Source organism: Salarias fasciatus, chromosome 19, assembly GCF_902148845.1.
Source record: "Salarias fasciatus chromosome 19, fSalaFa1.1, whole genome shotgun sequence".
Classification (NCBI taxonomy): Eukaryota; Metazoa; Chordata; class Actinopteri; order Blenniiformes; family Blenniidae; genus Salarias; species Salarias fasciatus.
Window position 1 is genome coordinate 8,959,725 of NC_043763.1, and position 25,213 is coordinate 8,984,937.

General features: G+C 47.4%; 3 protein-coding genes across 3 annotated transcripts; all 3 read right to left on the minus strand.

Moving 5' to 3' along the window:
• Positions 1–31: 31 nt before the first annotated feature.
• Positions 32–5,862, minus strand: LOC115407112 (coiled-coil domain-containing protein 162-like). The gene is made up of 16 exons (XM_030117472.1): positions 5,769–5,862; positions 5,399–5,537; positions 5,158–5,311; positions 4,970–5,065; positions 4,724–4,891; positions 4,457–4,635; positions 4,092–4,230; positions 3,895–4,015; positions 3,706–3,815; positions 2,182–2,331; positions 1,542–1,589; positions 1,193–1,360; positions 815–967; positions 615–749; positions 373–525; positions 32–292 (listed from the first exon to the last, which is right to left on the minus strand). Exons 1-16 carry the CDS (start codon positions 5,860–5,862, stop codon positions 32–34), a joined length of 2,268 nt encoding a protein of 755 aa, XP_029973332.1.
• A 5,509-nt stretch (positions 5,863–11,371) lies between these two features.
• On the minus strand, positions 11,372–14,711 carry LOC115407114 (putative uncharacterized protein C6orf183). The gene is made up of 11 exons (XM_030117473.1): positions 14,463–14,711; positions 14,249–14,362; positions 13,808–14,002; positions 13,607–13,700; positions 13,376–13,527; positions 13,141–13,293; positions 12,893–12,994; positions 12,546–12,701; positions 12,330–12,418; positions 11,758–11,875; positions 11,372–11,662 (listed from the first exon to the last, which is right to left on the minus strand). The coding sequence occupies exons 1-11, from the start codon at positions 14,532–14,534 to the stop codon at positions 11,372–11,374; spliced, it is 1,536 nt and encodes a 511-aa protein (XP_029973333.1). The 5' UTR covers positions 14,535–14,711.
• Positions 14,712–17,210: 2,499 nt separating this feature from the next.
• On the minus strand, positions 17,211–24,503 carry foxo3a (forkhead box O3A). Its single transcript, XM_030117018.1, has 2 exons — positions 23,697–24,503; positions 17,211–18,828 (listed from the first exon to the last, which is right to left on the minus strand). Exons 1-2 carry the CDS (start codon positions 24,282–24,284, stop codon positions 17,527–17,529), a joined length of 1,890 nt encoding a protein of 629 aa, XP_029972878.1. The 5' UTR covers positions 24,285–24,503; the 3' UTR covers positions 17,211–17,526.
• Positions 24,504–25,213: the final 710 nt, after the last annotated feature.

A 25,213-nucleotide genomic window follows, 5' to 3' on the forward strand; every position in this document is an offset into this window, starting at 1 on the left:
AGCACAGCTGAAACAGTTTCATGAGCGTCAGCTATGAAACGACAGATCTGTGTTTAGCTGCTGATGTTCTGCATGCGCCGACCTGCCGGATCTGCTTGGCGCTGCGCTGCCGCTGCAGCCGGTTGGTCCTGCTGTCCCTGTCCAGCTGCTCGCTGAGCGCCCTCAGCCGTCTGTCTCTGTCCTCCACGTCCGTCCTCATTTGCTCCAGACTCTGCGCTCGACAGGAGTCCAGCTCCTGCCTGCTGCGGGCTTCCTGTGCAGACTGATGCCGGGCCGCCTGCAGCTCCGAGGTCTGCCGGCATCAACACACACACACACACAGTGCAGTGAGGATGTCGTACGGCCATAAAGTGAGGATCTCATTTCATTTACCTTCCTGCCGAGCAGCTTCTTGGTGCTGCTGCACTCAGCCTGGGTCTGAGCCAGCAGCCTGCGGACGGCGTCCAGCTCCTCCTGCAGGACGACCTCCTTCTCCTCAGAGACCATCCTCACCCTGACGGCTTCAGAGCGACTGGCGATCTCCAGCTGGAAACAACACACACACACACTACAGCTGACTGGATGTTCATGTTTCGGTCTCCCAGGAAGTGGGCGTCTCCTCGTGCCGCTCTGACCTGCCGACTCTGAAGAAGCTCTCTGTGGAGTTTCTGAAGCTCCACCGCCTTCCTCCAGCGGCTCACTGCCTTCTGCTTGCAGAGCAGAGCGCTCAGCCGGCTGATCTCCAGCTTCAACTCATGGACTTCTTCCTTCTGAAGAAAACATCTATGAGGAGTGTTCTCCAGAGACTGTATGATCTTATCATACCTTATCGTACCTTCAGCTGAGTGAGGAGGAGTCCGTCGTCGTCTCTCCTGCAGCCATATTTGTTCTTGAGCTGGATAATTTTATCCACTCCCTCTCCTCTCACTCTGCTCACCATCTCACTCACATCCAGCTCCATCTGCTGACGAAACCCATCCAGTCGGGCCTCAAACACAAACAACACTGGATAATTAGTCCAATAATGAATCGACACAGGAGCGTGGCCATAAGAAAATAGATCCTCTGAAATAAAAATGCATTAATGTATCTTAACACTTTCTTCATGTTTGCTTTCTAAATGCCCCCCACCACTGATTTAAAGAAGCCTTTCTGCTTGTGCCTCCTCTCTTGTGCTTGTGGACTGATGGATGAACCAGGTTAGAAGTCTGACCTGCAGCTGGATGCAGGTGGAGAACAGGTGTCGGACCACGGGGTCGTAGCGCTCTCTGTATTTCAGACCGAGCCGCTCCTCTGATGTCCTCCCCTCCTCTCTCAGGTGAGCCACTTGAGTTCGCAGGTCTGAGATCTCCAACATCATCTCACGACAGAGCCCTGCCGTCTGAAGGATGAACACATACGATGAAAACCTTTTTATTTAAAGGAATGTAAGGAATGAGGAAAAAAAAAAAGAGGAAACAGTCAAGTTGACAGTGGTTTAGTAAAACAATCCAGCTGTTTAAACCGCAGCAGCAAATCACTCCTGATCCAAAGTGGAAGAATGCAGGAGTGAGTGCATGTACCTCTGTGTGAGAATTATTCATTTGAGCATCTTCAAGACTCTTCAGATCCTGCAGGAATATGTGAAAAAAGATAGATGAGTAAAACCATTAAAGACGCATGAAAGACTCCATTTAAAGCAAACTTCAGGGCAACCTTAGCCTGACTTTTAATTGAATTTTATATGAATTTGATCCATCCATCCTCCAGACTGCTTCTCTGCTCCTGGTGTCCTGCTTTCAATAGAAAACCTATTTACACCTTTACCATCAGCTGCACCTTATCAGACGTGTGCAGCACATGATGCAGGATCGACTCCTGAAGATTCTAGTCTGGACCACTGCTCCTCTACTTTCAAACGTTTTTACCAGAGTTGTTTAGATTTGAGGAAATCAGAAAGCACCTCAACAGTGTTTCCATTGCAGTCTGTTATCAGCTTCTCAACACCATCAAAAGCACACAATAATATTGAAGAGCTACCAGATAATAAATATTTGTCACTCAACAGCAATAAATCAAAATAAATCCTCTAAATCTCAAAGTGAGAGGGTGATAGATCCATCTACAAGCCACAAGTGAATGTACACATTCCCTCGTCACCATAAACTGCGACGTCAGTAAAATGTGACCACTAAATGAGCTGTCTGCACATGCATACGGTACCTGTTCTTTGTGGTACAGCAGCTCCGTCTGCTGCCGCAGAATTTGCTCGTAAAACTGTGAGTAAAAGAGGAAGTTCTGGCGCTCCCTGTCCATCACTGAGGAGGCGAGGTGATTCAGACACTGCTGCAGGTGGTGCTGGGAGAATTTCACCTGGAACAGAAAACACATCATTAAAGCATTAAAAGCATCATTATCAATCACCGTGTGAAATGAAGGAGGACGCAGCACACTGAAATAATGAGTGGAGTGCAGCTATACAGTATCTCTATTGTTTCTCAGATGCAATTTTTTTTTTTTTTTTTGGTTTTGGTTTTAAAATACAGACTGAAAGACTTGACAATGAAGAGTACTTTCAAAAATAACAAGCACCCTCTAGTGGCTTCATACAGTAAAGACAGTGGTTCATGAGGCCTCATCTGCCCATCACTAACCATGGCTGTAGCTGTGGCTCAGCTTTACCGATCTGATCCAGAGTCTGATGCAGAAGCAGAGGCTTCTGAAGAAATCCAAACTCAAACTCTGCAGTAGCAGCACTTACGAATACGATGTGTCTCGATATTTTTCTTTTTACTTTGTGTATTACCAACAGTGTGTTGTGAGATGACTTCCTGGTATGTTGTGAGTTTCCATGACAGCATGTTTGAAAAAATGAAAAAAGAAAACTTTTGTTTGCTCCTGGCTTTGGACCAACTTCCCTTCATTTCACTGTATCAGTTTTTTCAAAATGCCTTAGCATGTAGCATTGTGACTCTCATGGGGTTTCAACAGTCGACTTTAAACCATAGGTCTCAACATTCGATGGCTCTCTATTAGACGGGATTAAAATGTTTTCTTCCAAACACTGAGTTAGTTGAGCCCATATGGCTCGGTCTGGCAGGTTTCTGAGAATTCAGCATCCAGTTCCAGTAAAGCAGGCTGGTAAAGTCCAATTTTCTGAGAAAATCACTCTCAATGCCCATCGGAGAGGCGATTCAGTCTGTTTTGACCCGCTGTGGATCTCAGTTTGATTTTCACAAGTCCCTGTTTTGAGACTGAGCATCCCCCACTGAACAGTAACGTCAAAAGAGTCTCAGTGCGATATGGAAACACCGACCACGGCTGTACGGGCAGCAGAAGGGACTGAGGGGGGATCAGACCACCACAGATGTGATTCTTAGAGAGGGCAGAACGACATACTAGAATTTCAACTTCCTTGATTGAAAGGGAAAGAAAAATAAAACTGTGACTCTGAGGAAAATCAGGCACTGTGACTGTTGCACCCTCAGAGGCCGTAGTGAGGATCACATCCAGGTTCTGGTAGAACCTTAGGATTTTTTTTTAAGGAAAAGGCACTTTAATGAAGAAAATCCCAAAAAACATGGAATTTAATGTGTGTTTTAGGAGTTTAAATGAACATAAAGGAAATCACTGATGCATGTGGTTTTGCTTTGTTCCTGAAGAAACCTAAATCCAGAATGAAAACATCTTCAATCACGCTGGCGGAGGTAACTGTTCTCCATCATTTGGTGTGTTTGTTTTTCATACCTCTCCCTCGGCCCGCTCGGCTCCCTCCATCAGCTGCTGGATGAAGGTTTCCACCATCTGCGGCCGCTCGGGGGCCAAACTCTGCTTCAGAGGGGCTTTTTTCCACAACTCTGACGGCACACAGGAAGGATTACTGTAGCGTCTCTCCTGCATTGTTCAAGGTGAAGCATTAAACCTACTCTCAGATACCTGTGGGCAGACGTGCGTGTTGTCGAGCCCGCTCGGCCGCCGCCAGCGTCAGCTCCCGGCTGATCCTCCTCTGCAGCGCCGCCACCATGTCCCACTCGGTGCTCTCCATCAGGAGGCGAAGCTGCCACAGAGACACGTCTCAGAGGGAGGATCTGCCATCGTGGAGATGCGCAGAGTGAGAATGATTCTGCTCCAACCTGCCAGGTTTTCACCTCCACCTCTGAAGCTCCAGGAGGGGGCAGGAGAGACTGGCTCCCTGAGATCAGCGCCTCATAATCTCTTTCTTTTCCCATTTGACGAGCCAGAGCTCTCATACTGGGGAAAAATATTTCAGTTCTGTGGAGAACGTGGACAATTTCTGTCAGATTTATCACTCAGATGTTACAAAACAGATTCAAAGAAGTACAGATGTGAGCAGAAAGACATGTTGTCAGTGACCTTTAGATTATTTTACAGCATCAAGATGACATTGGAGTTTATTCATTTCTCAAGAAATGTTAAAAACACATTGCTCTTCAATGTGGCCCGGCTCTGTTCAGGACCAAAATGGACGTCATTTCACCTGTAGAGTTTCACAAACTGCTGATAAAGAGCCGCGGTCCTGAAGGCGTGCACGCCCAGACGGGCTCGGGCCCAGTTTTCCTTGAAGACCTGGAGCTGCTTGGTGAGCAGGAGGAAGCCTTTCAGCACAGACTGGACCCTGACGGGATCCGGACGAGAAGCTGGCGCTTCGTCAGCCTCCTGCAGAAAACACACAACATAATGAAAAGCTGCGTGTCACACAGATACAGATCGCTCACATCAACGAGCAGAGTCATGAAAACTTTACCTGGTGGGGTCTGTCCCTGGGCAGGGGGTCGTTGTCATTTTGGCCACGAAGACAAACCGGCTCGGCCTCCCGTCCGCTGTTCAGGACGTCCTCCATGAGCAGGGACACGCCCAGGATGGCGGCGTTGGCCTGAAGTCTGCTGCGGCTGCTCAGACCACTCAGACAGAGCTGCAATCGCACAACAAACATTACATTTCATTATAAAACACATCACTACTAACAGAAGCACTAAAACAAGACATGCACCTGCATGCAGTCTTCAATAGGCGGAACGTCCCAAACATGCAGAGGGAGCAGTCCGTGGCAGGCCAGGAAACTCCTCCACGGAAACATCCTCTGCGCCTGCATTGTCCACGATCACAGAAACACAATCCTCCTCAGACTAACGCGTCCTTTAACACGTTCTTCACTCCACTGTGACTGGATGAAAGTACCTCACAGCCCCGGGTCTCCAGAGGTCGAGGGACAGGCAGCGTCAGGCTGAACGCGTCCCTCTGCAGGCTGTTACTCAGCAGAGGGAGAGCATTCACCATGTTGTCACTCACACTGAGATAAGAAGCAACGTCACCCGAGGACAGGAAGGAATCCCTGAACACACAGAGGAGATGAATAGGATTATTAACTTCAGGTTGTGGTGTTAAAGGAATTTAATCTATTTTAACCGTAGCTGCTGACCTGATGAGGGTGCGGATGGCGGTGTCGAACTGCAGCAGGATCACCTGCCTGCGCAGCTGCAGCAGCCGGCCAACCGTCTGCAGACAGCTGGGACTGGGCAGACGCTCAACCTGCCGCTGGATCTCCTGCAGCTCTGTTGCTGTGCATCACACAGATCAGACGAGCAGGAGGAGGACACAGAGACTGATACAGACTGTTTATTTGCTATTTTTTGATTCATTTTGTATCTTTTGTACACTTTAAGGTTTGTGGAGGACGCTGCTTACAGTTACACATGTTAAAAAACTTTCAGATCAACAGTAATTGATCAACTGAAGTCTAAGCGTGGATGACAGATGCCTCTTCTTGGCTGCTATAGTTTAAGTTTTACCTTTAGGAAAGATGTGATGCTTACAGTTGTCACTCAGACCTACCGATGCCTTCAGGGCCTCCCCAGTCGGCAGCCAGATGCGAGCCGGCTGCATCCCCTCGTCTCCAGCGCCGCTCTCCTCCGCTCCCCAGTTTGGAGAAACTCAGCAGAAAATAAATGTTGTCGTGAAGCGCCGAGACGATCTGCAGCGTGTGATTGAGAGCTTCACCGCATGCCTGGTGGCATCAGAAAGATTGAAAATTAATGTGCAAGAAAATAAACAACAGGTAGTTAAGCTGTAAAAATGAAGACAAATTGTTCCCCACAAGCTGGAGTCAAACAGAAGAGAACGAGTTGCTGAAATATGTGCAAATAAAACAGATTTCTCAGATCTGCTTCTTTCCAATCTACCTGAAACCTCAAGAAAACCCTGAATATCAAATCGGCTTGTGACCTCCAGCACGGCCTGTGGGAATCCCAGTGATGCATTTAAGTGTCTCACCGAAACATCCAGCGTTTTGAACATGTGGAGCACTTCAGTGAAGTGGGGGATGAACCACAGGTTGAGGAGCGTTTTACCGTCTGCACATGACAGCTGTGGTGGTCGACCCTGAAAGAGCCTGCTGGTGAGAAAGTTCAGTTTTATGAGCTAATCTGGCTCACGATAAATTAATATTCCAACAGTTGAATGTCCTTTAGTGATCTTACATGTGTAATACTGACCACTGCCTGTCCATTAAGTAATAATTTTGACCATTTTTAAGGTAATAAGGCTGATAATGTAATTTGTGCCAAGAATGTAATATGATATTTGAACCTTTATCACTTTGCTAATAATGTAATCAATCAAGTATCATTAAAAGGGCTGTATTCCGTAGACATTAAAGCTTTGTTACTGGTTTTGTGCAGTTTTCTTAAGCAAACTAGGTATAGTGGATCAGATAGTCGTCATATTCATTCATTGAAGATACAAACTCAGCAAGAACCTCTCTTTCAATCATTGTAGCAAAAAAATCTGGTAACACTTTATTTGAAGCCCCCCTGTATAACACATTATAAGTACATTTATAAAGCATTATAATACCATTATATCATGTGTAGCTGTGGTTATAAACACTCATAGATGATCACAATGCCAGGACCTAACCCTAACCCTAACCCTAACCCTATGCTGTATAGTGGGTTATAAAGCATTATGATCATGTGTTATACCTTGTGCTTCAAGTAAAGTGTTACCAAAATTCTTACTATTTTAAAACATTTTTGGCTGTTACAATGTTAATTATTGACATCAAATCATAAATGAAAGTTGATTTAAACATGTAAATTGGAGTTAGTAAAAAAATTGTGTAAAAGGCCTTCTATAGTTGAATTTACAACTTATATTTTATTATAGCTACAACATTACAACCTGCGACGCTGTTGTAGAGTTTCCTTGAGATTTTGTGAAATCTACATATTCATACATTGAAACCCAGAAATCGTGAAAGAAAACACAAAGCTAAGGTCACTGAAAGGAAGTCAGCGTTACCGTTGAGTTGAGCTGAGATCACCGCCTGAAGCCAAACTCTCCTCAGGCTTTTTCTCTTGTCCAACCAGGAAGTGGGCCCGACGGATGGAGGGGAAGTCATCCAGGAGTGAAGTCAGGCTGTAGTAATATGTAAGGATCTGCGCTCTCACACAGTGCAGAGACATATGAGTGCTGAACCTGTGAATATAAGTCAACACATGTGCAAAGACCAATATGATTTTATTTAAAGCAGCTCTGTTACATGTTCCTCTGCTGCTGGTTTTCAGTTTTTTTTTTATGAACATACTTCCTGAGAAAGTCGATTATGAGCTCCCTTTTGATCTTTGCTGCTTCCTCCTGCAGATTGAGAGACATTCATTGACTTTGAGAGCAGCTGATCACATTCATCACCTGAGAGTCCACTCACTGCAGTTTTTATAAAACCCCCCACAGCCTGTTTCTTCTTCTTCATAAACGAATTCAGCATCTCATCACGCAGGCCCACTTTTTCCAGTTGGATGGACACAAAAGCCTCGGACAGCCTGGAGAAACAAACACCATTTGAGCAGCATTTATTAAAGAGAGCTGTTAATCACCGGCAGTGTGGTCTGTTCCTTGGGTGGTGAACTCACCTCTTATTTGTGGAGATGGAAGCTCTTCTAGAGGATTTGGAGGGTGAAGAATTTACCTCCAGGCTCTCGGTTTTATCATCAAATCGAGTTGTAGGTGTTAAATCTTTCTCTGCGCTCTGAGAATGAAACAGAGCAATGTATTTAATTTATGTAGAAGCACAAACTGCACCGTGAGCACTCAGATTTTTCATTCGCTGTTAGTAATCATTGTGTAAGTGGCATTTTATTCATTGTTTTGACAACATACATTGGGCTGAACTTTGTTTTTGGGATGTTTGAAAATTTTCAAAAAGACATTTACTCACTTTATTACTTATGAGAAAAATCAGCAAAAAAATGTTGTAAAAACATCTAAAAATGATGTAAACACAAAAACATTGAGCGATATAGTATTTTCTAAGTATAGACATTTGTAAACCCAGCTCTAGAATGTCTCTGTGTGTGTGTGTGTGTGTGAGTGTGTGTGTATGTGTGTTTCTACCCTTATGGGGTCCACAGCTTGAGATATGGGGAACAATTTTTTTTTTCCAAGAGTTTTCTGACAGTTGGTCGTTAAAGGCACAAACAATGTGATCAATCAATACAAAAGCAGCTTCCTGATGTGCCTGCTGCAGTTTTTCAAAAGCAAAAATTGATCCATGGATGGTTAAATGTCAGGACAGTGTCCCCAGTGGTGGGATATAAAATTGCAATGTGCGAACTTCCACTATGAGATCCAATATCCTAAAAAGTGTGTATAAGCACTATTATGTGGGGAAATTGTAACATGATGTAGTTTGTGAATAAAAATGAACATATCAAACCGAAGCAAAACTTCTTTACAACTGTAAAATATTTCTGGTACATACCTCAGTGGAGGACGAAGCACTTCCTGCCCAGTGACAAACACAGGCCAGCTTCACTGCACCGATCAAGGCGTTCTTCTGCGCGACCTGACAGGCCAGAGCCACCTGCAGGTTCTGCAAGCCCTGCTCGCTCATGAGCTGCACCGAGAAATGAAAGAAAGCATCCAGTGAGGACCCATCTGTTGTGCGTCGTTAGCTAAAAACACCTTTTGTTTCATTTGATCGACATACACGGAGAACCGAATCCTCTGAGGTGAAGCTGAACTTCCCAATCTGGCTCTCGTCCAGTTCCTGGATGCTCAGAGGAAGGTGGCACGGGGCGAACCTGCAGCACAACGAGCACTTTAATTTACTTTCAATCAGAAATCAAACGTCTTTTTTAACATTACACATTAGACCAAACAGGCTCGGGTTCTCTCCAATAGGATCTGATGAGAAGAATCAGAGTTTTACTACAGGAAAGTTGCAATAAATCAAATCCATTAATATTTCCCACACAATAGAAAACTTGGCACCATAAATAAATAAATAAGGAGTACACTCTATAGTTTGTCACCTGTCCAGAGAGCTGTCGTCCTCCTGTACGGCTGTGATTAAAACGGGCCTCTGCTGGACGCGCTCTTTCTGTTCAGAGTCCTCAAACTGCGACGGCCGCAGATACAGGTGATATTCATCAAAGCCGAGCTCGGACGCCACATTTTTATACAATCTGTGAAACAAAAAAAAAAAGGCAACTTTGTTTTTATTTCCTTCTGCGACGCTTCAGTCAGGCTATTTTTAAAACAAATGTACAGAACTCTGTGTAAACAGGCCTTCCGCCCCGCTGTGAGAGTTAAATTTACCGAGCCAGATGTGCCGTCTCCGAGGCCGCTTCCAGCAGACGGTGTCGGAGGGTGACGAGCTCCAGCAGCTTGGAAAAAGTTTGCACGGCGTGCAGCTGTTTCTCTGGTCCCTGCTTCCCTTCAGTTCCCTCTGCAGACTCCACCGCTGTCAGGCCCGCTCTCTGGACCAAAAGCGGGTCATCAAAAAACACACCTGAGAACAACTGCAGAAAAAAAAAACCTGTATTTTAGTGTCTCATTTCTTTGCGTGAAGTAATCTGAGCGTAACAAAGAGGATGACAGACGTCCTTCTGTATTTCGGGGCTGTAGGAGGCTCCTGGAGGAGCCATGTTGTTCCAGCTCTGCAGGGCCTGCCTCAGCAGCTTCTGCTGCAGGGAGACTTTGTCAGCGGCGCTCGCGGCTCGGCGCAGCTGACAGAGCTCAGCGTGAGCCTGAGCTAAGCCCTGATAGACGGCCGAGGCCAGACCGAGAGACGGGTGAACCTCCAGGAGGAAGACGTTCACCAGCGCAGGCCTGCCGACAAACAGCAGAGGGGAATGTAGACAAAATAAGGAAATTCTGTAGGACAGAAAGCTGAAAAACAGCTGGGTGTATTTGCCTGCCGCCGCCAAGTGAGACCAGATGTTTGGGAATGTAGTTTGGTGGAAGGCCGAAGTCGTGAGAGGAGCGTTCACGGCCGCCTCTCCAGACGCGCTCCAGATACTGTCGTTGTCTCTCCATCTGCAGAAAATGAAAATACGAAAGGGACAAGATAGGATGTTACTATGAATATGTATGATTTTACATTTTTCACAACTTTTCAAGTTGTGAGTGAATACCAGACCCTTTCACCTGGTGGTTCAGAACATCCCGGATGAGCTGCTGGTGCATCTGCAGACAGCTGATCTCTGCTCTGTAGGCCCGGACAAAGTAGTCCTGGTCCAGGTCCAGCTGAGGCCTCCTGTGCACGATGTCAGTGATAACTCGAGCCAGTGCAAACCTCTCCTCAGTCCCTGTTGCATGCTGGTAGGCCTCAAAGTAACAGTTCAAGAGCTGCGTGGAATAATAATAAAAATGTTTACAGAACATGAAGGTTTAACGGCGTTCGAAGATGGTTCAAAGAAAGCCTCATGTTCTCATTCATCAGTCTACCTGCACTTTGCTTTCCAGAAAGTCGGCCTCACTCGCCCACAAGTCGAGAAGCACGGCGGCGTGATCCACTTCCGCATTTCCTGTCTGCTTGATCTTCTTCCTCTGGATGAAGTGTGAGCCGAAGAGGAGAAGCTCGTCCTTCAGCTCCTCCAGGTCCTTGAGGGCAGCGTCGTACACGATGTAAAACCCCCTCCGGTCCTGAGTGTGGACGAATCGATGCTCCGAGCTGTAGAAATCATGAAGGTTCTCCACGTCTGGAAACTCCATGAACTCTGAGCAGCGCACCTTAAAAATACACAGTTGTACTTGAATACTTGAATATTTATCATTCATCTTTTAATCATTCAGGATTTTATTGTGGCTTAACTCTGTCTTTACTTATTTTCAGCTGAGAATGTGGATAATATGTGTCTTTATGTTCATCCTGTTATGGAACGTCCAGCCTCTCTCCCATTGCTAAATCAGTGAGGCGCCACCTGTCTTTGGATTAAAGTATTTATAGGAGCGAGTTTGGATGAAGCAAACGCTAAAAGTCAGTCAGTCACTGATTAAATTTCACATAGAAGGACCAATAATCATATTAAAGATTTCTCGGCCCGAAGAAAGGCAGCTGTCTTGTTTCCGAGCCAGAGTTTCCATTAAGTGTTACTGCAATCCATAATTTCTACTCGCAGCTACATACATATGGCTTCAGGAAATGCATGATGGGAAAGGGGGAACTTCTTCCGTCAGTCTCTGTTGTGTGTTTCACCTTGTAATCAACAGGAGAGTTGTGGATGTGCTGGAGCGAGCTGAGACCTCCCGCCTCGCCGTCTCCTCCCCGGGCGGCGTTCATCCAGCCCGTGTCCTCAGCCGTGCTGCACAGCTCCTGCTCCTCCAGCTGCAGGCCTGCAAGGTCAAAGGTCAAAGTCCTCTCCACGGACCGCAGGTAGTTCAGGAACCCCAAAGAGACACGCTGCAGATAGTCAGGAAAATAGAAAAATATATTTAACATTTAGAAAGAACGGTATGCAGATGAGATCTTAGAATCAGGATAAGACTTCTTCTCACCTGAAGCTCTCTGAGTTTCAGATGCTGCAGAAAAATCAGAGACAGGTAAGCTCCTCTGGTCAAGAGCAGATCTGAGCTGACCTCCTCCAGATCATCATCTAGACCCAAAGCCTGCAGACTGCGATCCAAAGAGACGTTCGTAGGAGAAGCAGAGTGGAGAGATACTTATCACAAGGTCCCAAGACTGAGATCACGCAATATGATACGATACGATGATCGGATATAATGTAAAATGATACGAAGCAAAAAGACACACGATTGAAACATGATAGAACCTGATATGAAACAATACAATACTATGAGTTGTGATGCAAGTGCATACTTTATAATGCGATATATTGTGCTGTTTGGACTAAAGTAGAACCTGATTATAAGTCACATCTGTCAAAATGTGTCATGAAAATAAGAAAACACATCAGTTGAACTTGTGTATTCTCCAAAGTGACTCATCGAAGTAATGGAGGGTTTTTTGGTGGTGCTGTAGTGAACGCCTGTTGTCACACAGCGTCATCTCCTGGTCCCAGATGGCGTGTACAAATCAGTCACTTTGTCTTTTCATAAATGATACTCACCACTCGTCACTTTTTGATGCTGATGGTCGACTCTTCTCTCTCTCACTGCCTTCAGTGTATCTGGATCCGGACCAGTGATTGTGCGTTTCCTATTGAGCCAAACACCACTTTCAACATACTTTATATTTTCCGCATTCGCTTGAGTAGCACAGTCTCGTTGACACACACACACACACACACACACACACACACACACACACACACACACACACACACCTGAGTGACAGTGGCCGTGTTGTAAACGCTGGTCCAGATCTCAGAGATCTTCTGTCTCTGGGTTTTGCTGCAGTGGGACACAGATGTGGACGGCGAGTCGCCAACATGAGAGGCGTGTCGCTTCAGAGCTGCAGCCACATGGGGCAGGTGAGGGACCTGATGAAGACGACACGGTTACAAGGTTAACCTGGGGTCACAGGAGGACATTTTACAAAGAATCACTGCACACCGAGAAAGACTGGTTTGCCACAGTGGGTTAACCTCCCGGCAGCTTGATAATTAAAAAATGTCATTATAGTCCAATTTAAAAGAGAAAAGATAGTGATTCAGAGTCCAGTATTTGTTACCTGAAGGAACCTGCTGTGCATCTTCAGCAGCTCATCGACATTTTTCCTTTCCTTCAGCTCTGTGACGAGTTTCTGCTGCCACGGATCTCGTCTGGGCTTCACCTACAAGACACACCGCTGTCAGTATGAGCTGCTCTGCTTCCCCACAACAATCACACAAAGGATGCAAACAAAGAAACACTTTGTTTTTGCTGCGATGTATGAATGAAAACCGGTCTGTAATCATGCTTTATGTGTTTTCCTCTAACCTGGATGAAGGGGATCCAGTTTGCCTCCTTCCTCAGAGCCATGTTTGCGCTCTTCCTCCCCCACTCACTCTCCCTGACGTCTGTAGCGTCGTACTGAGGAAACGTCCTCATCTGCTCCTGATGCCTGAAGATCGCTCTGAACTCCCTCCACACCTGATCAGAGAGCAGCGGAGATTCAGGCTGGCGGATTTAAGAAAAAAACAAAGACATTTACAGTTCAGTTCGACAGAATCACCATGCTGAATAACTCCATCTCGTCCGCAGAGGTCCTGAGTTTCTCTGTGTCGTATGGCAGCTGGAAGTATGAGATCAGAGACTGCAGCTCAGGTAAAAACTCCTCCAGGTGAACCGTGTGGTGCGGAACATCCTCAGCAAGCCCAGAGAAACCTGGAAACCATGATTTTGATAAAAGCTAGGAAACAGCTGAACATGTTCTTTTCTCTCTGGTTGCTGGTTTGACTCTCACCACCAGCATCTCCAGTCTCAGTTAAAGTTTCCTCTTCGACATCTGATTGAGCTTCCTTGTCTTTTCTGTCACACACCGGGATGTAGTGCAGGACCTGTCAGAAAATATTTAGAGTTCACACCACAAACTTTAAAATTTAACCACTGATGCCTCTGATGACGGAAACGAACTCAACAGACGCCGTGTATGTGGGTTTATTACCCTGAGGAAGTTGTGAACATTCTGAACTGAGTGCAGATGGCAGACCAGCCAGCGAAGGTAAATGGCCACGTCGTCCTGGGCGAGCAGGCTGGCAGAGCTCCCCCGGCCCGTCAGGATCCTCTCTCGGCTCTCCGACAGTCTGCGAGCTCTCTGGACGGCGTCCTCGTACTCGCGGGTCAAATGCAACACCTGAGCCTGAGAGGGAAACACGTCTGCTACGGCGAGCTGAAAGGAAATCAGCTGGAAAGCCAGGCGCAGCTCTTCTTTGCTCAAGATGAGGCAGAAAGAGAAGTGAGCGTTCATTCAGATTTATTAGGTGTATAAAGATGGAAACGCTCACACTGAGTTACCTTCCTTTGATGTCAGTTTCATACAGACAGATGGGGGTTAATAATGAAAAGAGAGTGAGTGAGCCTTGTTCCGATCTGGCTGCATAGTGACCTTAAAATGAGGATAAAGCTGCTCGATGACGCTGGTGTGGCGGCAGAATCTCGTCCATCTGAGCATGAGCTGATATTTGATCTGAGCCAGGTGATAGGACCTGTCTGTATAAAACTGTTGAAGTAAGAAAATAAACAATAAAACACAGAGAGAAAACAAGGCATTTTGTTTTTCCCTGTCTTTGAAATGTAAAGCATCTTGTCCTTCTCCTCACCTGGTGCAGCAGAGGAGGAAGGCTGTCAGGAGTGTACTCCAGACTCAAGCAGCTCTCCAGCTCTCTCTGCATGACGTCTGCCTGAGACTGAACCGGCAGAGCCTCAGCCACCTGAACCCGGAGGAAGCAGTGACTATTAACAGAAGCCACACGTTCATTCACAGCTAAATTAAGCGTTGCCTTTATGCACCGGTGATGAAGAAGACTTAAGAGTTTGTAAACTTGCCTGAAGCGCTCTTTTCAGCGTGTGCTCTCTCTCCAGGCGGAAAAAGGAAACGTCTTTGGGAAGCCAAACAGAACTGAAAGAAATTTAACAACCATCTAAAACCTCCTGCATCATTTTCATGTCTACAGAAGCTGGAAAGCAGAGACGACCCGTTTCCACCTGACTTTCCTGTTGGGCTTAAAACATTATTTGACATTTCTTCAGAAATAGCGTTCACCTGTGAGAGCTGATGGGCTCTGCTCCCCGTGGAAGGCCGTCCTCCTCAATCTGGGCCCTGAGTGCTGCGAGCTGCTGAGCCAGCTCGGCCTCCATCTGCTGCACTCTGCCGGAGCAGGAAACTCTGTACACCTCACACATGGCGCGCAGGGCCGCGTCCTCACTCGGGATCGCAGCACAAAGGAGTCAAGAAATGAAAATGCAAACACTTCTGAGCGCATTAGAAATAGGCCTCATTCCTTCCTGCTAAATCTCTGCCTCCATGCTGATTTGTTGTGTTGTAACCACAGCAACCAGCCCTCCTCCTCCTCCTCCTCCTCCTCAGTATCTGGACTCAGACAGTGGCTGCATCTGAGCTGCAGAGGGCTCCGATGCTTCACGAGAGCCGTCTGTTTTGCAGGGATGTCATGTCACTACTCTCAGGTTTTTAGATATTACTGCTAAAACAGCTCATTATCTGTAAAATATGGCATCCGAATTCAAAATAACACGCCATGCATCAGCTGTTGGGAAGCGCCAACCTCAGAAACAAGAGATCCAGCACTGAATGAGAGCTTCACTTAATCTTAGCAGGTCTATTCTTCTTGGATACAGTGTGTGATTGGTTCTCCGCTGATGATGTGATTATCCAATAGCAAATCACCTGCACCTTGCCTGCAGAGTCAAGTCTGCAGCTGTGCAATTTCTCTAGGGACTGGCATATATTGGAGGGGGGGAGGAAGGAAGAAATAAAAACCACACAGGCACATCAAAAACTCCAGATTGTTCAGTTGTTCTTTAAGCTTTATTTACATGCACCATCTCTGAAAAAACCAGGAGAAGAATTGGAGTTACGACAGGCGACTCGACGTCTCTTTTTGCTTTGCAGGAGCATCAGGAAGAAACGAAATGTGAAAAGTGGCAGTGAATGTTACACCAAATGAAAACATCACAACAGGAAAACATTTTTTTTAAGTTGGATAATGAAGATTTCATAAGAACTCATTCTTGTTGAAAGTCAAACAATTGTGGGGTGTAAATCTTAAAAAGAAAACGAATACCCAGAGCCACATTAAGGCTCTTAAACGTTTCAGAAAAAGGATGAACAATGGGAAGAATTTAAATACACTAAACAATAATCCCTTTTCTGCTGTGAGAAATGAATTCCTCCTGCTGTTCCTACAAAAGCTTTTCAGCCATTATAACACTTGACTCCTAATATCTATACAATGTATATTTTCATTATTCCTCTTATTTAAAATGCAGAAAAATTTTGGCAATATTTAAAACACTGTGGTCTTTCTTAAAGCCCCCACCCCCCCAAAACAAAAAGAAAAAAAAAACTCCAACTCGATCATCTCACCTGGTGCTTAAAACACCATTTTTACCCCGAGCACCTGCTATAGTGCTGACAGCGGTTCGTCCCCGCCGTCGTCTGGTTTATAGCACCAAGAGCCCCTTTAAATGAACTGCAAAACATCGTAATCAAGTGCTGTGAATTCTCCAAGTGTGATTACTTAAATCCCGATAGTCCTAAGTGTCTGCTAATGAAAATGACGTCCACTAGAGCTAAAAACATGTCTTTATAATTCTGCCCTAAAGTCTGTATACAGAGCGGTACTTCCAATATTGCAGTGGGTGGAAGAGGAGGAGGAGGAGGAGGAGGAGGTGATGGAGGGGGAAATGCAGGGGGAATACTATCAATACTTGGGTTATGCACCTTTCCATAGGGAACAGAGTTCACAGTTATGTCACTAAAATCACAGGATAAATCTTGCTAAATTATAAAAAAAAAAACAAAAACAAAAAAAAAAAAACATCACATATGAAAGAAAACCACACGATGTAGATCAGTCCACGTCTTGATAACATATTAACCTCTACAGATTGATATTTGGTGTGGGACTTGGTGCGTCGATGAGAGGGGGGAGGGGAAAAAAAGCTTTTCGTTAATAGTTTTTTTTAAAAATCTTTTAGTCCGTTTAGGCTACGCCTCTTGAAGAGACATTTAAAAAAAAAAAAAAAAAAAAAGAAAGAAAGAAAGAAAACAAAGCTTGTCAAGTATCCTCCACTGGAACGTAATAATGTAACATTCTCGGTAGCTTTTTTTTTTTGTTTTTTCTGTAAACAGGCCGTCGGGCGGCGTCGGGCCGACGGCTGGTTTGGCAAAAAATGTTTCAGGTATGAAAGGTAGTGACCGAGGAGAGAAAGCAGGGTAGGAACAGAATTCATCTTCAGTTTCATGTATCACTTAGTGATATGAGTGATTCCCTGAGACTAACACGAGCCGACGCTTCACCGGACGAGTTCTACCGGAGCGCCTTGTAGTTTCACTGCAGCCGGTGCTGATGTTCAACTGTCCAGGCTTTCATCTTTTTAAAGATCCTGTTCTGTTTTTTTTTTTTCTTCTTCTTCGTGAAGACACCCTCGAGTGTCTCAGACACTTAAAATACAGTACCGAACTTAATGCCTCACGTTAAAAATAATGAAAAATTACTACATAAATACAGTTGTACATACTTTCTTCCCTCTAGTTGCACAATGCAGAACAATAAACCCCCAATTTACAATTCCCCCCACTTGTGTGTGTGTGTGTGGGTTTTTTTTTTTGTTTGTTTTTTTTTTTTTTACATGGACAGATTCTCAGCTTGGCACCCAGCTCTGAGGGGACGTCTGTTTGGAGCTGGAGAAGCTCCCCGAATTCCTGTTGGCGTTCTGGCGGGAGTCGAAGCTGAGGTCCAGGCAGTCCGCCTCCATCAGTTCGTTGCGGATGATGGAGTCCATGTCGCACTCCAGGCTGCCGTTGAAGACGTCGAGGTCCAGGTCGGCGTGGAAGCGGTCCTGGATGGAGAGGCCGGAGCCGAGCTGCATAGAGGCGCGTTTGCCGGGGGACTTCAGGTGCGGCTGCTTGGCGTCGGGGTGCCCGGCGTCGTTGTCGGCGGTCGACAAGCCAGCTTGCCAACCAGGCACAGGAGAGCTTTGGGCCGGCCCCGCGCCGGCGTGGTTCCCCAGCAGGGGGTCTTTGCGGAGCAGCATGGCGTTCCGGCGCGAGTTCTGCAGGGCGATGGCCGTGCTGGCCTGTGACATGAGCGGGTCGGACTGGGTGAGCAGGACGTTGCTGTGGCCGTGGGAGTCCAGGCTGAGCAGGTCCTGCAGGGTCTGGTGGTCGCCGAAGTGGGAGACGCAGGAGAAGGTGGTCTGCTTGTTCTCCTGGATGGTCTGCATGGGCGACTGCCGCAGGCTCGTGATGGACGGAGGGCTGAAGAGCGGGTTGGGCCCGTAGCTGCCGGAGGGGCTGCTCAGGCTGCTCCCAGAGCAGCTGAAGGTAAACACTGAGCCGCCCGGACTGGTGGTACCGTTGTCTTCCTCGCCAGGAGGAGGCTGCTGGGATGCCGTCAGGCTGATATTGTCCAGGAGGTCGTCCATCAGGTTGTCCGAGAGCCCGTCGTTGAGGTTCATGGTCCCCGCCAGGTCGGACAGCCCCGTGGGCCCCGTGGACGGCGACATGCTGCTGGGGCTGGAGTACAGCATCGGGGACAGCGGCGAGTCGTCGTCCGGCACCTCGTCCAGCTCCAGGTTGGCCAGGATCGGGGACAGACGACCGCTGAGGGTGCTGGCATTGGAGTTGGTCCGGGAGCGGAAGTCTGTCCAGGCGTCCAGCTCGTCGCTGCTGCGGGACGTGGGGCTGCCCGTCCACTTGGAGAGGCTGGACGAGCTCTCGGAGCTGCCGTCCTGAGCTGCCTGCAGCGACGCCTTCTTCTTGGTGGCCCGTCCCCGGGCGCCCTTGATGTACTTGCTGTTGTCCATGGAGACGGCCCTTCGCCGGGGAGCCTTGCCTCCTTTCCCCCCTTCGGGGTTGACCATCCACCAGGAGCTTTTCCCCGTTCCTTCATTCTGGACTTTGACGAATCGGCTATGGAGGGACAGATTGTGTCGGATGGAATTCTGCAATAAAAAAACAGAAGAAAGCAGTGAAAATACAATCGCATTACAATTCAATAACATGACGCAGCTGTGCCGCAATCGTTTTTCTCTTTTAGACAACATGCATCTGGAATTCACAAATCCAGTGAATTGGATGAAAACACATTAGAACGTGTTTATTACAGATATTGATATCATGGTGACACATTGGTGATGTTTAGTGGAATATTCATGGAAGCACAAAAAAACTAATCTGAATGTGATAGCATGGCTTAAAGGGGAAAGATTTTAACTTCTCAAACTAAGCTGTAATTTTGCTTTAAATGCGGTGTAATGTCATGTTTGTGTTTCCAAAATGTCTCAAACTCAGTTGCATAATTTTAAATATTCTGCTTTGAAAGGTAACTCAAAAACATTTATTGCTTCTTAACCCAATCTCCACAGAGCCAAGTGTTTTTTTTTCCCTTTCCTCACAAGTAACTATTAAACCACTGTGAAGAATTCTTGCACTGCCGAGTCTTCTTAGAAAAATGTCTTTGCACCTCACACTGTGACCTATTTCTGGCTGCTCAGAAAGGTCTACAGGATTTCCCTGGAGATGTTCCCAACCATGTACAAAATTAAACAGCTGGAGCCTGCACAAGCAGCCCGCCACGCTCCAGCAAGAGGAAGGAGAAACTCTGCAGTGATCTCCACAACCCACAGGCCAAATTCACCGGGAGAGAGTCCAGAATAATTCTCTTAAGCTTGAATTAACTTGAGTAAACTGAAGTCCCGTTTAAATCCATCTCTCAGAAGATTAAACTAATCAAACGGGCTCGGCACGGAAAGACGGGGGGGCTGGCGGAACGAGGGTCCGGTGAAGGCAGCTGCGGTGGATGCTGGAGTCCCGAGAGATCAGGAGCGTTTTGCAACAGGATTCCTCCCAGCGCAATGAGTCAATGGAACGACCTGCTGACACCAAACTTCCAAAAGCCCTCGCTTCAAGCCAATTAAAGGATTAGGTCAACTAGCAAACACTTTCATCTCCTACAACAAAACACACGTGACTCTGGAAAAAAAAAGAAAGACAAAACCAAAAGAAAACCAGAGATTTGCTAATGAGGAATATAAATAAATGAAAATCAACCGATACCTGTGCAATCACAGAATTTCACAAAGGATCCCATTACGAAAACACTGAAAAACCCAACCAGAGGGTCGATAAGAAATCACCTATAAGACAAAATTTCTTACAAACTGTACAATCACTCCAAATGTGGAAGTAGAAAATTAATTCAGGTTTATTTGAAGCCTCTTTTTCCTTTATGTCAGACACAGCTCCTGAAATGAACATTGTCTGTTCACCCCAAATCACCCTGCTGTATACTGAGCACTTATTTTAGTTGTCTGGCTGCTGATAGGCTGGCTCTATATTAAGAAACAACTTATACTAAATTAAAGCCTCCAGCGACAGAGGAGGTAAAGGAGCCCTACAGCATGCTGGTACCTCCACCATGCTTCGCACTACTGTTCTCCACAAAACATCAAGCATGAAAGACTGTAGAGAATACATGATGTGTATCTTTTTGTGTGATTCCTGATGGTGTCAGCTCAGCTCGAAGTTATTTACATACTATGATTAACATTTTGAATTTAAACCAAAGTTTTCCAATCGTTTTCCAGGTCTCAGTTTTGATCATAAGCTTAAAACACGCACTAAAATCTGATGCAAAAGGCCCCAAAAATGAGATTTTCTCTGTCTATTCTGATTGAACCAAGACGATATGACATTGTATTCATCTTTACAGATTTTCATGCCGCTGCCTCACCAGCACACGGCCACCTCCGTCACAATGCTACAGCAAACGCAACACTGCAGGCACGATTGCAAGCCTCCTTGGATTTGACAGCAAAAAGTGGGAATTTAGGCGAAAGCAGTTCATCCCTCAAGTCATCCCATCGCCGTGACACTTCCATGAGAAATCCGCCGTGTTTTCCTCGCCAGCTGGAGTGTGTCCATTTTCATTAGCTGTATTTATAACTAGAGGGCTGGGTTGATAATTAAAAGCGGCTAAATCCCTGATTGTTTGATGATGGCTGCCAAAAAGATGATGGGAGTTCTCCAAATGTCACAGCAGGTGTTAGCAAAACACACAGGAGGAGGCGGGGCATTTCGGAACGTGCACAATCTGATTTCCTTCAGTTTTCCTCCTTTGCCAGCAAAAGGGAGCGGACAGGATACGGACGGCTTGAAGACAATAAAGGTAAATGGGCAAAACTGGTGACTTTATGCACTATTAGGAATTATCTGCAACGTGGAAACAGACGCAGTTTACTGCCAACAAGTTTCAGTCCGTCCTGGCTTCGACATAAGTCATTTTAAGGTCACAATTTCTGGATGTAAGTGAAAAAATTGAGAGCGTTTTAAAGCCTTTTGGGTAACTGCCATACACTCTTTCAAGGTTTAACCCTTCAGGTTGACTGAGGAAGGGCACGCACAGCAGAAACCTGAGTCAGATCAAACATGCGGATCGCTCGATCTGACTGACTGAAGAAACTATGTTCATGTAACACTGGTGCAGTCTTTAGGATTATGGCCGCAGCAGATGAATAGACCAACTGCGAACGCAGCAAAAATGGCAAATTATGTAATTGCATTATGAATGAAACTTAGTGTGTGCGGCTCATTTGGGAACATCAATTTTACAGCTAAAAATAAATAACTCGCAGCATAAATAGTGAATTGACTGTAGTCTGTAGAAATATTGATAAAGAAACTGTATGTTTGGACCAGTTCAGACTGGCAGGATTGATGATTCAGCCCTGATCTCATCAACTTCTGATTGATCAACATCAGGAAACTGCATGCTGGTGGACGCATCAATCAGACCAGCAACCAGCATGAATTCCTGATATTGCACTTGTCAGCTATTTGCCGAGCAGAATCCTGCAACATGTTGGTCATCCCGTGAGTTAGAGGCAGAGAACACAATAACAACACCTGTCCTGCTCAATCCAACGCATTCTAATACAGCAGCGCTGCGATAAATAAATACACCTTCAGTTTGGGCTGCGGCTCTTTTCATTGGACTCGTGGTCATTTACGAGGCTGTAAATTGTAGTGTTGCTGTGCTGGATGGTATTACATTACAGCGGGCAGATATACAACCTCTGAAATGACCAAGCCGTTTAAATCCAGTTCTCGTTGACGCAACGAAAAAAAAAAACCTGAGTGTTAAAAGCTGGACAAAGACAGTTATTTATCCCAGATGTGGCGAATTCAATGAAGTATGCCACACGTTGTGTTTCCCTCCTGTGCACAGCCAGCAAAGACCGGGTGACCTTGTTTTACTACGAAAATACAAGGGATGCATGTGCAAAACATTTCTCTAGTGGTAAAATCCCATTTGGCACGGGGGGAGCTAAACCCAGCGGAGCTTCTTCTCCGCACAAGCAAAGCCACCAGACGTGAGTGTTTGCATTATGCTCCGGATAAGCAGCGCAGGTACGTACAGTACGAGCTGCGCTGCATTTTAAAAGATAAATCACAAAGAGCAAACTCCTGCCTTCCCCTCCCCCACGCAGTCACAGCAGTGCTGCAGCACCCTTTGAGCAAAGCCTCGTTCTGAGCGGGGACTGGAGCCGTGCCAGTTCAGCCAGAGCCAGATCCAAAGAGAAACACTGAGCTTCTCTCACACACTGCTACACATTGACCTACATAATTTATAGTCAGCTGATTGATTCCTGTGCCCGGGCCGCATGAAGGGACGGCGTGGCACACGGCCGCTGGGTGGTGGTCGTCCATCCAGAGGCCCAAATGTCTGCTCTGGATTCACCAGAGGGACAAAACGAGACTAATTGAAGCTGAGGCCGGAGCTGCAGCCGGGGCTCATCTCTCAATCTGGTGTCATCCCAGCTGGCAGAGTGTGAATCTACAACCCATCGGTCCCACCTGACAACATTTTGTTGATTTTTGCTTTTTTGAATGTCACACAGCTACAGAGCATCTTCTACGAAATGCAGATGTCAGCATCCAAAAGCCCAGCGTTAACCCTTTCCTCCTGCAGCCTCTGGAGGCAAACAAGCATCCAAACATGAATGGAAACCGGCTGCCACTCATCTGAAGTCTGAACCTTCCAGGTTAATCAGCTATTAGCCCCAGTTTGTCCCACTGTTCATATTTCATCCTCAGATTCCCAAAAACACATCATAGTAATATTACTGCAACGAGGTAAAGAAAAAAAAAAATAAATCTTTACAGCTACTGTAAATCATTGAAGAAAAGAAGCTCTGTGGAATCAGCCAGCATCACACATCCATAGTTGTGGCAGGATTACAAACCTATTTCCCCCTCACCCTACATCTAAATCCCGCAAAGCTCAAAGCTTTCATCAGACTTGATTCCATGACAGATGAATTGGTTTGGGCCAACTAATCCTGAAAAATCAGACAGAAGCAGGGCCCTGGCGAGGCTGGGAAGAAGCCACTGTGCTGCAGTGTGAGCGCTTCGAGAGTGAAATTAACTTTGCATGGCCTGTTTTGATTCTCGATTCTCACACCTACTGCATTGTTCTCGGTGGATTCTCCACGCAAGGCTGTGCGTAATTTATGAATACAAGTCTGCGCTCCCATTCTGACAGCAGCATGAGTTATTTATTGGTTTTGTTTTGTTTTTGCACCATGTGTCTGTCAGGCAAGCCTCGCATTCCCCACTAGTCCCCTGCTGATAATCCACACAGCCTCCTCAATACGCCTCATGATATAAAGCTAAAAATACCCTCCAAATAGTGACGGCTGCACCCACTCCCTCCATCTGTGTGCTGGAGATCACGCGTGCATTGTATCCATACATGACCACAGTGTGCTCATTGTAGTGGAGGCAGCAGCAGCAGCGTGTCAGAGCTCACCTTCCAGCCAGCAGAGCTGTTGCTGTCGCCTTTGTCCTTGAAATACGGCACAGACCTCACCATCCAGTCGTAGATTTGGGACAAGGTCAGCCTCTTCTCGGGGGAGCTCTCGATGGCCTGGGTAATCAGGTCTGCATAGGAGTAGTTGCCCCAGGCGTTCCTGCGGGCGGAGGACTTCCTCAGCTGCTGGGAGGCAGAGCCGCCCAGCGCCGCGGCTGCTGCCGCCGCCGCCGCCGCCGCTGCTGCGGGGGTCTGCGCGGAGGAGGGCGAGCCGTCGGCGGCCTCCTCTCTGCCGGGGCCGCGCTGGACCTCCACGGGCCGGGTGCCGCCGCCGCTCGGCTCCCGGGGCTTGATGAGGATGGCCCCGCCGGGCTTCTGCTCGGCGCCGCCGCCGCCGCCGCTGGCCGGGCTGCCCCCCTCATCGTCCTCCTCCTCGGGGATTACGTCAGCGTCGCTCGCCCCCGGCTTGCCCGCTCCGGACTCCGGACGCGGCAGCGGCCAAGTGCAGGAGCGCGGCCGCTTCTGGGGCTCGAAGTCCGGGTCGATCTCCACGTTCAGAGGGGGGTCGCTCCCCGCCGCCTCGGCCATGTTAATTGAAACGTCTCCGTCGATGCACAAAGGGTTGTAAAATCACTCAGGTCGCATTCCATCAATGTTGTGTTCAGGCTCTCTGGAAGGAGGGGGGGGGGGGGGGGGTCAGTTTATTTACTATGCACGGTATGCAAATACGCTGCGTGCGACTCAGTCCCAGCACGTGTCCGTCTATCTATCTATCTATCCTCCTGCACCGCGTCTATCCACACACACACACACTCACACACATATACGCATACACACGCGCGCGCACAGCGAGAGAGAAAGAGAGAGAGAGGAGCGGATCAGACTGGCCGGCATTAAAAAAACATTGCCTTTTGTCGTGCACGGCCCACACCCTGCCTGCCCGGCGTGCGCCGAACGCGGGGCGAAAAAGACGCGGAGTGCCGGGAGGGATCCGCACCGCACGGCGTTCCTTCACAAGCCTCCGCCGCGATCCTGCATGACGACGAAACGCGGGACTTCAATGCCACCACATCAGCCTCAGCCTCTTCTCCCCCCCCCACCCTCACTCCGCTGCCATCTTGACCGCTTCCTTCCCCCGGAGTTCTCAGTCAGCCCGTGCAGAGGAGCCGCCGGACGGCCGAGCGGTGCGCCGCCGCGGTCCCGATCGCATCCAGGCGGAGAGAGAGGAGGCTTTCTCGAGGCCCCGCAGCCGCTGCGGGAGGAGGGAGAGGCTCAGATCCGCCCTCTCGGCAGCTGAGGAGTCATGATGCATGCTGGCGGTGCGTCTCTGGCATCTTGACGGAGCCAGTAGCGGCGGCGCGGCGGTGTCCCCTGCAGCCTGCGAGCCCGAACCCGGACCCGAACCCGCTCCATTCAGTCCGCCTCTGCCTCTGCCTCTGCTGCTGCCGCTGCGCAAAGGCTCCGAGTCCGAGAGAAGGGAGAAAACCCACGATCCAATCCACGATCCTGCCCCCTGG

Bases quoted from the DNA above. Each gene is read 5' to 3' on its own strand.
- LOC115407112 (XM_030117472.1), bottom strand. From the start codon at position 5,862: ATGCAGCCGGCTCGCATCTGGCTGCCGACTGGGGAGGCCCTGAAGGCA. The intron at 5,066-5,157 runs GTACTTTCATCC...TGGACAATGCAG, and splicing joins TGGAGACCCGGGGCTGTGAG to GCGCAGAGGATGTTTCCGTG. The intron at 4,016-4,091 runs GTTGGAGCAGAA...TCTCTGTGGCAG, and splicing joins TGGAGGTGAAAACCTGGCAG to CTTCGCCTCCTGATGGAGAG.
- LOC115407114 (XM_030117473.1), bottom strand. From the start codon at position 14,534: ATGCAGAGAGAGCTGGAGAGCTGCTTGAGTCTGGAGTACACTCCTGAC. The intron at 13,528-13,606 runs GTGAGAGTCAAA...CATGGTTTCCAG, and splicing joins TGAGACTGGAGATGCTGGTG to GTTTCTCTGGGCTTGCTGAG. The intron at 12,419-12,545 runs GTGTGTGTGTGT...TTGGCTCAATAG, and splicing joins ACACGGCCACTGTCACTCAG to GAAACGCACAATCACTGGTC.
- foxo3a (XM_030117018.1), bottom strand. From the start codon at position 24,284: ATGGCCGAGGCGGCGGGGAGCGACCCCCCTCTGAACGTGGAGATCGAC. The intron at 18,829-23,696 runs GTGAGCTCTGAC...TTTTTATTGCAG, and splicing joins ACAGCTCTGCTGGCTGGAAG to AATTCCATCCGACACAATCT.